Raw genomic sequence first — 10597 nt, 5'->3', positions numbered from 1 at the left:
TGAGATATCAATAAACTTGTTTCACTTAAGAAAAAAAAATCTGCTTTGGAGACATGGTGTTCCCTTTTCAATGAGCTCCAGGTTTACTGTAATGTTTAACCAGCATGGGATTTTCAAAAGTGCCTTCAGGATCACAAAGGCCAATCCCATCCTTAGTACTTACTAAAAGCAGAATCTCTCTAATTTACAGTAGTAATAGGGAATGCTGCAGTGAACTACTGGATTTTGCAAAAGGCAGCCTTACCCTTTTGCAGGAAATGGGAATTGTGGGTGTGCAAAGATTGCAAAGTTCAGGAACTTAGTGAATGAAATGAAACTTTCCAAAGGTGGGACCCTAATTGAGAAGGCTGTGCCTTCAGTCGTCCGAGAATGTGTCCCTTGGAACTGAGAGCTAAAAACCACTCAGTTGATGGAATGCAAGGAGAGGGTAGTCAAGTCCCAGACCATTTGGGGTTTAAATGTTATCCCAGCACCTTGAGGAAAACAGGAACCAGTGCACGGATGGTATGTACTTCCTAGGATGACTAGAGAGCAAGTGTGAAAATTCTGGACCCTTTTTTCTCCCCAGGGTGTGGAGGGTATAGGTGCGTATATAAGACAAAGCCCCTAATATTGGAACATCTGATCACCCTAGCACTCCCAGTGCCATGTGGATTTTAGCAGTTATAGGTAGCAGATCCAGTTCAGACACTATAAGCAGAGTCCATTTTTACAGAGTCTTTGCCACACCAATAACCAAAACACATGACTAAACAGAGGCACAAGAAACCAGCCTCCCGCTGTCAATGCCACTAGGTAGAGATAGAAACAAGCGAAAGCTGGGAGAACAAGGAACATTGCAGTCAAAGAGGAGACCAGATTTCTAATCCCGGGATTGATTTATCCCAATGTATGATCCTTACCTTCAGAATTCTAAAGTTGAGGGCTGGGAATCCTGTTAACTTCTCTCTCTTTTTCCCCACTACCCCATCCTCGTCCTTCTCCCAAAGGGATTTGTCGCTCCCCCCTTCTTTCCCAACCAGGCAAGGTCTGTCTTTCTGCTATCCTCCATTCGTGAGGTTCCCCACGGCTTCTGGGCTCTACACCCAACAGGCACACCCACCACTGTTGCTTTTGTGTGGCCAATTCTATATGATGAGCCAGTTGCTGTGTTCGTAAGCCACATTCCACGGCCCCGATCAAGACTTAGAAACTTCAGTTGGACTGTGCTGTAAGTACCAAGCAAAGCACACGTGTAAGAGGTCTTAAAAGTATACTTTTATTTTCTTCCAAAATACTATGTACACTCTGTTAAAGCTTGTCGAGATGCGACGGCTCCTATCCAATGGAGCTGCGCAGAGACATGTAATGCAAGACAACAATAAAATCTAACTGTCTTCATAAGACACTTCCTTTTTTCCATTACAAAATACTTTAACATTTATAAATTTATCTATATTTGACATCATATAAAATAAACTAATATTCATACTCAAGTCTAAATTTTTACAGGGGATATAGTACAATATGTACAAGAACGTTTCACTGTGTTTGTCAAACCAGCCTGGTTATAACCACCAGACTTTAGCTTATAATGTACAAATATGCTAAAAGTGCAAGATTTGAATTAAAGCTGCCTGTGTTTTCAGAGGTCTGGAATTGTGTGGCCAAATGTCTATACACGTGTGTACAGGAAAGCCGGACAATGTTTATGACTTAGGGTGTCTCGCTCTGAGCCGGCGCCAATCTTTGGACACACTCTGTTGTGTTCCTACACTCCAAAGGACAGGAATAAGCCCAGTCTCTACTGCTGGTAGAATGTGCATCCCATTGTAAATGGACAAGCCCACGTGCTTACCGAAACCAGTTGACAATAGGCAATTCCAAACAGGTCACAAAAACACAGGCCATAGCTAACACCGAGGTAAACAAATCAACGGTAACCTGAATAGGATCGCTTTATTTGAGAGAGCTCAGGGCCAACGGCTGAGGTCTGGATTCAGTATTTACACAGGTTGGGCCCCTGTTGCGTCGACAGGAGATTGCCTGAGTAAGGACTGAACAGAAACTGAGTAAAACCTGAGTAAGGACCTCAACAGTGTGGTGCGCTCATGATTGTCTGAAAACGGGGAGGAGCTTTGAAGGCAGCAAGAAAGAATTCGCATTCATGAAAGCTGCCTCTTCACATGAGTCATAGTGACATGGCCAGTGTCAGCCAGGGCCTGTCAACATACATCAAGACTCTCTTAGCCAAATTGCACTAACAGGGGTGATAGACAGTGGAAAGAAGGGGTAGGGTTTTTTTTTTCTCTTAATAAAGTGCATGTTTTTTGAAAGGCCAATCCAAAAAAGGGTCCCAAACTCTGCATTCTAGGGCCACCATTTAGCCTCTTTTCTTTCCCCACCCCAATCTCCCCAGCCACATATAGCGGCCATCCTCAAGGCCATATTGTCACAGCTCCCGGCCGTTCCCAACTGCAACGAGCTGGCAGAGGATGCCCATATTGCACATAGTAGCCATGTAAGTCTCAGCTGGACAATTATCCAGCGCTGTGTTCCATAAGCAACAATGAAAAGGCAACTGCATTGATTCGGCCTCAGAGAGCTCTAGAAAACATGGGTTTGCTCTGCACTACAAAGTGCCTTAGTGAAGAGCCCAGTGCCAGCTGCTGGACTCATTCACACTAGCCCCCACTGCCTGCAGCAGAGTTGAGACTGGTTTACACGGCCAAACCAGAGACAGCAGCCCAGCCGCACAAAGAGTGAGGATGAGAATTTTTGGGCCTTGTTTTTTTTAACATTGGCTTTTGCATAAGCCCGTCGCCCATCTTTCTTCCCTGCCAGCTTACTTTGTTTTCCAGTTAAACTATTGGCTTTGGGGGCCAACCTAATAATGATGTAAAAAAGGGCAAACAGCTGTTGGAAGGGTTGCTCGGGCAGTGGGGCTGTCTCTGATGGAGCAGCATACGGGTGTGTGGCTGCTACTTGAGGCAACCTAGCCCAGGCCTTTAGGCACACCTTGCATTCACACTGGCTGCAGCACATGCTAGCGTCCCCCTCACCCAATGTGTTTCGGTACAAAAGCCTGTCTACACGGGCTAAAAAAACAAACAAGCCTCAAAAGAGCCGAGGCTGGTAGGGCGTTTATCGTGATGGTTTCAGTTACAAGGCTATAGTCACAGGGGTTCACCTGTGCTGCCACCACCTTAATTTTAGCAAGCGAGAGCGTGTGAAAGACCACAAGCAAGTGTTAAAATGGCCATGCTGGGTCGGACCAAAGGTTAATCTAGCCCAGACCTGTCTTCCGACAGTGGCCAGTGCCAGGTGCCCCAGAGGGAATGAGCAGAACAGGTAATCGTCAAGTGATCCATCCCCTGTCGCCTATTCCCAGCTTCTGGCAAACGGAGGCTAGTGACATCATCCCTGCCCATCCTGGCTAATAGCTGTTGGTGGATCTATCTTTCATGAACTTATCTAGTGCTTTTTTGAATGTGATTCATCTGTATAATAACTAACTGGCCAGTTTCCTGTAACACTTTTTTGTCCATGTCTTGGCCCCATTGAAACACATTCCAAGTGCAGTATTGTACCAAAGTGGCCCGAAGTCAGCCAAGGCTACCGTAGCATTTTAACAAAAGTAGTGGCAGGTACTGAGCACAGAGCGGCGGTGGGGGGTTTAAACAGAAGCTTGTTAAAAAAAAAAATTTCAACCCCAACCCCCTTTGGCAAATGTAAGACGAGTGCCACAACAGACGCTGTGGTAGTGCCTTCGCACAGCACCTGAGCTACAGGCTGACGACGCTCACTGGTGCTGAAGGGCACATCCTTGATGCTGGGCCTGTACAAGGGCCATGCCCCACACGGGTTGGTGAACTGGGGGGTGTGTATGTTTGTTCCTTGAGTGCTGCACCAATGACTTTCAGCTGCAGCAAAACAGCCTGGGGGTCGAGCATGTAGCTGAGGGTACGCCTGCACTGGGGCTGGCGGGGTCATGTCCAGCGCCTGTAGCTGTAGACTGCATGTGCTAAAAACCGAACCGTAGCTGAGCCATGTGAGTGACGAGTGTTTGGGTGCAGCTGGAATTTCATTGCGGGCAGCTAGCCCTCACGCTGCTTGGGCTACACTTAGTGCAATTAGCCCTAGCCTTGGATTAGGGGTTTGTGGGGCCAGAGCCGGGGGGGGGGCCTCCCCGCCTCTTCTGCCTGCAGGCCAGCTAGTCCATTCCCCCGACAGGCAGGAGTGCCAGGCTGGTGGAGCAGGTCGGGGTGTGTGTGGGGGGCCCTCTTAATTGGCCCACTAATCCACCACTGTGCACCTCTCCTCAAACTGGGTAGGACCCCTCCAGCCTCAGAGGAGCCGGACCCTGAATGCCAATGGTTCCTCCCTCCCTCGGCCCTTTTTATCAATGAAGAGTTGAACGAACAAACTGCTACTGTCAGTGGAATCCCATTCCTTTCCAAAGACACATCCCTCATGAGTAAGGCTACAGTTAAGTCACGGGTATTTTTAGTAAAAGTCATGGCCAGGTCACGGCCAATCAACAAACATTCATGGCCCGTGACCTGTCCATGACTTATATCTGTAATTAAATCTTGGAGGGGGGGGAGGTGCTTGTGGCCAGGAGATCACAGTTGCCCCAGCCAGCTGGGGACTGCTGCAGCGGCTGGTGTGGCTGTCCTGGCAGCCACCGGAGCAGCAGGCCCTGGAGCCAGCTGCTTGGGCAGCCCTGGGCTCAGCCACACTGGCCCCTGCAGAAGATACGGAGGTTACGGACTCCATGCCATCTGTACCACACACGGAGCCTTGCTGAGGAGTTTGCGAACACGCCCAGCCAGCAAGCCGTAAGGGTTCTTATAACCCAAAGCACTAATGCTAAGCGGCCGTAGCTATTTGCCTTTTCAGCCACATTTGCTGTAGCATGACACACCCCTGGAATGGATACACGGCAGCAACTCACGTACCAACCAGGCTCTTAGAGGCCCTAAGCAGGCCTCAAGCAAAACACACCCTATCTTCAGTGCGAGTGCTAGTTACGTACCACACATTGCACAATTGCCTGTAGCCCCGAGTGCGAGTGTGTCAGCCAATGGCTCCCAAGAGGCACGTCCTGTTATACATGTGGGGCCATTTTTGGGCCACAGCATGGATCACCCAAGTGCATCCACGGGCACAATTGGTGCCCCTTGTATTTGCAGGTAAAAGACAGCTACAAACAACACTTTGCTAAGTAGACGTTTGAGGCCGTCATTGGGAAGGCGGTTGCTATTGCACATCATTTTTCCAGCCATGGTCCCTGACATTACAACACGCTTCAGTCACAAGGAATTGGCAGGGACAATCCCATTCCTATACCTCTGGCAGCTGAGGTGGGTAAACACACTCTAAACAGGAGCTCAGTGATGTTAAGGCCAACATTTGTTTTTTGTATCAGAGGGGTAGCCGTGTTAGTCTGGTTCTGTAAAAAGCGACAAAGAGTCCTGTGGCACCTTATAGACTAACAGACGTATTGGAGCATGAGCTTTCGTGGGTGACGAAGTGCGTCTGACGCAGTGGGTATTCACCCACAAACGCTTATGCTCCAATACGTCTGTTAGTCTATAAGGTGCCACAGGACTCTCTGTCATTTTTTTTTTTTTTTTTGCCGGCTAATCTTTGGTACCCAACTTGCAAGCCCAACCGTCACCCTGGCTGCCTTGGCCAAAAACTGAGTTCCACTCACTGAGCCAGCCAAAAAAAATGGGCACATTTGCCAATTCCAGCCTATGCATTTGCCCCAGGTCATATAGTGCAGCTAGGGGGTTAGACTTTGCCTCCTCGACCTCTCATTGTTAAGCTCCCTTCCTTTCTAGATACACCACCATGGCATAGTAGCATATTGTACACGGGGCTCCAACCAAGCTATGAAAAGAGATAACACACATCTTTTCTCCGCTGGTGACTGATGCTGGCTGTGCAGTGCTAGGGTGTGGCCTGATGGAACAGAGCTCTGCCCTAACAGTATGTGCTGCTCTCCTCTTCGGGCACGTCTTCACTACCCGCCGGATAGCGATCGATCTATCGGGGATCGATTTATCGCGTCTAGTGTAGACGTGATAAAATCGATCCCCGATCGCTCTGCCGTCGACTCCGGAACTCCACTGCAGCGAGAGGCGGAAGCGGAGTCGACGGCGGCGCGGCAGCGGTCGACTCGCCGCTGTCCTCACAGCCAGGTAAGTCGACCTAAAATACGCAACTTCAGCTATGCTATTCGTGTAGCTGAAGTTGCGTATCTTAGATCGACCTCCCCCCAACCCCCGTAGTGTAGACCTAGCCTTAGTCACCCGAACGGTGACTTGAGTTTTAATGCTAAAATGTTTAGACCTAATTAATATGGTTCTCAATGCCCCACACAAGGTGCAAACAAGTATTGCCGCCAGCAGCAGGGCACCCAGACTGCAGCCGGGGTGAGCCTGAGCCTGCCAGTTGCTCCACACCCTTCCTAGGCAAAGCCAGGCACCCCGCTTCGAACATGCTCATGCCCCGGCTCTGCTCAGAGTCCATGGTCACAGTTTCGCAAGCAGGCGCCCAATAGCTGAGCGCGGGTGGGGCCCAAACACGCCCAGGCAGGCCTGGAAACGAACATGCACCTTTACATTCTTTGGAAATGGTTTTTAAAGTGGCCAAAGAAACATCATAACCCAGAGGCTTGGCTGGACCGCAGCCGCCACCAGGGCAAAGTGGCTGAGGATGCCTTGGGAAAGCCTGCTGTGGCACAGGGCTGCTATACAGCCTAGGGGTGTGACTGGGGGGGGAGGGGAGTGTGTGGCCCTATGCCCGGTGAGCCCATGGTGCCTGAACAGTCTTTGGGAGCTGGCTTAAAATAAAGCATTCCCGCGTGAGCCCAGCTTTGGTAGGTTTGGCAGCCCAATGGTGACTTACAGTCACCTTTTCCAAGCAGTGCTGAGCACAGCTCTACTGCTCACTATGATCCAGCCAGGGCCGGCTCCAGGGTTTTGGCCGCCCCAAGCAGCCAAAAAAAAAAAACCCGCGACCCCGCTCTCCGGCGGCCATTCGGCGGAAGGTCCTTCGCTCCGAGCGGGAGTGAGGGACCGTCCACCGAATTGCCGCTGAACAGTTGGATGTGCCGCCCCTCTCCGGAGCGGCCGCCCCAAGCACCTGCTTGCCAGGCTGGTGCCTGGAGCCAGCCCTGGATCCAGTTTGACCTCACCATGCATTCAGCCTCATCTGTTTCATCTCAACTACTAGAGGCTGGCACCCCGAGCTCATGGTGACGGGAGGGGTCCCAAAAGTGCCTAGAAAGAGCAGATTGATTAGGTTAGATCGAGGTTAGACAATAACCTTTCCCTAAACTCTATTCCGAGGGCCAGCCACAATGTTCTGACTTTGCCATTGCTTTTGTTTGTTTTTGCTTTAAGGAAGTATCCAAGCATTGTCTCAGAAAGCTGGTATTAATGGCATAAATTGTCTTCAGCGTTTGGGATCGAGCATGACCCAAATCTAACACTCAGTTACTAAAAAAAAAAAAAAAAAACCATCTAAAAATTAAATATTCATTTTCCTTTGGAAAGACACAAACAGTAGGGCCACTTTACTATACACCCACTGAGGAATAGACATTTTTGTCAGTTCATAAATATAAACATATAGTTAAAAAGTGACAATTTACAAAAATACAATTTATTGCTAACCCTATAGGCTTGGAATATCACCTGGGTCATTGTTAGTATAAATTTCAGCTTTGCCAAATTGAACCATGAACTAGCAAAACCACAAAGTTTGCCTTCATCTGATTTTCAGGTGTAAAGAACCATGTACTGCAAAGGTCCCGTGGAAAATGTAAGGACTCCTTGCCGGTACACCCCGAAAAATACTTGGCTACAGGGAATAAAAAGATATAAATTTATCTGCACACGTATCTTATTAATGGTGACGTGAGTTGGTATAACAACAGTACGAAATTTAGGCAAGAGTGGTGTTACAGAAATTAGCAGCATTATCCAATCATCTGAAAAAAAAACTAATTCTGGGCTTGAGGTATAGGAAAAAAGGAAAACAAAATCCACAACGAACCTACTACAACAAAGCGAAGTATGTACACGATAATTAAATGGGATCCTGCTGACAGTTTTCCGTGTTCCAAACACTGGTCTTAAATTCACAGTGAATTTCAGCAACGTTTAAAAGGAGCATCCGTGTCCTGAACTGAAAATATTTTCTCAGTTGCAAAGCGATCTTTGCACTGACCTGATTAATAACGTGCCTGCAGCTAGAAATCCATATTGCCGTCCAAAGGAATTGTCCTGCTGTGCTGTGTATGGCTTAGTGACCAACAACAGCCACATCTGACTTCAGAGATCATTTTCCTACCTAAGTCAACCATTTTTGATCAACAAGTCTCTAACCGCCTTTGCAGATTAGCGTTGGCAGGCAAGAGCACCACAACCAGTTCCTACTATCCTGATTTTAGCCTCCAAATACTTTTAGCACTTAATAGCCCCTCTTGACAGGATGTACGTGAACGGGAGTTCTAGCGGATCACAGTTAAACTGTGTTTAGTCGCACGGTCCTGGTGCTTAATGAATCCAGACTTTGCTTTGATCCTGTCGCTGTGCAACATCAAGGACTGAATACATAAAAATGGTAATCGACACGGTACCCATCTGGCGATCCTGCTCTCCTGCTGGGCCCTTCCTCCACGCTGCCATGTTTCCCTCTGGGCTAACCCTCACCCCTCTGGCACATGAGGAGGGCCTCCTCGCCTCGAATTTCGCCGTCCTTCCCCTGACGCCTGCTCCGCACAGCAGCTGCGACTCGTCACCGTCTCCTCATGCCCTGGCTTTCAGGGCAGCTGCATTTCAGGCAGGTCCTGTAGGTTGCAGGACTGACCCTGCGGATGGTGGCTTTGTTGCTGTGGATGGAGGAAGTAGCCCATGGTATTCTGCTGCGGTATATGAGATGGCTGGAAAATACGCTGATTTTGACTCCCCTGGACCGGCTCTGGGGCTTGCATCTGTAGAAAGGAAATGCAATACAATCAGACGGGTTTCCCAGCAAACGCAGATTCTCCTGGTGCCCTGATCTAGCTTCTTCTGGCTGTTCAATGCAGTGCTCTGGAAAGGGTGGGTCTGAGTCTGGAAGCGGCTATCAAAGGAACATACAGAGTCTGGGAGCAAAATACAGGGCCTCAAGTTTCAATTACCCCGAGGGCCTCAAGTTTCAACATAATTTTCTGGGCACTCAGTTTGGATGCCAAAGTTATTTGCACTCCTTAAACCGCAGACAATCAAGTACCCAACCCGTGGGGCTAGTCTTACTATTGCCAAACCCACAGGGAAGCATACGGGAAGGCTCCAGTCTGGGTGAGTGTAACTGTCAATGGCTACTACTGAGGTCTAGAAGCCTCCGCAGCACCTGCACCCTCCTCCTCCTGCGAGGAGTGATGGCTGGGAAATCCGCATAGCAACAGCGCCAGGAGCCTGCTCCCATCCCCCCTGTATACGGTGGCTCAGCTGGGTTCCATGGGGCATAGGCCTTGACCAGCCATGCTGCCTGGCTGCAGTAGGCCTCTGCAGCATAGCCAGACCGTGGCATGTTCCTGGTGGTGTTGAAGTTTGATCTCACAAGGGACAGAAATTCTCATCTTTGCAAGGAAATACGCAGTCCTGCAGCGTGACACACGAATGGGTCATGGACAATAAAGGTGGGCCGTGAGCGGCAATGCAACCAAAAGGACTGAGTGTGAGGCAGCTGTTGACTTACTGTGACTTTGGACATGTCACTTGACTTCTCACGCTCTCAGTTTTGCTGTTTTTTACAAAATGGGGCTGACAGCACCTACCCTTACACAAGTGCTATGAGGCTGAATGTAAAACGTTGTCTCTGTGCCGGTGCTGAATGTGTCTTAATCCACATCCTGATGGGATTATTATGTAATCCCTTCTTTTTCAACCAGCCCTGCAGAATAACTAGTTCCATCTGTAGCTGATCTCTTCCCATTACTTTGCTACATACCTCCAGACATATGAACCATTAAACTTACAGCTTTTGTAAACCCACTCCGTTTTTGAGAGAATGAAAACTATTTTCAATGATTAATTAGCCTCAGTGATTCCTTCCATGAACTGTTTTATCAAACGGGCACGATCCTTGTTCTTGAAAATCAAATCTGTCTTGGCGAAAGGTTTGCTCGGTGGCCCAATTAATTATTTGAATAAAGAGCAGCATGTGGCTGGTTTAAAAAAACACCACCACAGTCTGCTAGGGTGACCAGACAGCAAATGTGAAAAATCGGGACGGGGGTGGGGGGGTAATTGTAGCCTATATAAGAAAAAGACCCAAAAATCAGGACTTTCCCTATAAAATTGGGACATCTGGTCACCCTACAGTCTGCTCGGATACTACAGGCACATGGGCCAGATTTTCAAAAGTGCTTTGGACCCAGCAACTCCCAATGCTTAACATTCCCGGCCAGATTTTCCAGAAAGCTCCATGTACTGGGTGCTGAGCTGCATTTGAAAATCTGGCCACTTATTTTGGGGGGGGAGGGATAGCTCAGTCGTTTGAGCATTGGCCTGCTAAGCCCAGGGTTGTAAATTCAATCCTTGAGGGGGCCACTTAG

General features: G+C 48.7%; 1 protein-coding gene across 1 annotated transcript in view; it reads right to left on the bottom strand.

Moving 5' to 3' along the window:
- Positions 1 to 8491: 8491 nt before the first annotated feature.
- PASD1 (PAS domain containing repressor 1) overlaps positions 8492 to 10597 on the bottom strand; it is a 46514-nt gene continuing 44408 nt past the window's right edge. The window contains exon 19 of the mRNA XM_024210145.2: positions 8492 to 8989. Within this exon, the coding sequence (XP_024065913.1) occupies positions 8819 to 8989 (171 nt within the window). The 3' untranslated portion in view covers positions 8492 to 8818. The remainder of the gene's footprint in view (positions 8990 to 10597) is intronic.

This window comes from Terrapene carolina, unplaced genomic scaffold (assembly GCF_002925995.2).
Source record: "Terrapene carolina triunguis isolate 2854851 unplaced genomic scaffold, T_m_triunguis-2.0 Scaffold131, whole genome shotgun sequence".
Classification (NCBI taxonomy): domain Eukaryota; kingdom Metazoa; phylum Chordata; order Testudines; family Emydidae; genus Terrapene; species Terrapene triunguis.
Note: the sequence above shows the minus strand (reverse complement) of the source record. Positions and strands in the feature narration are given on the sequence as shown.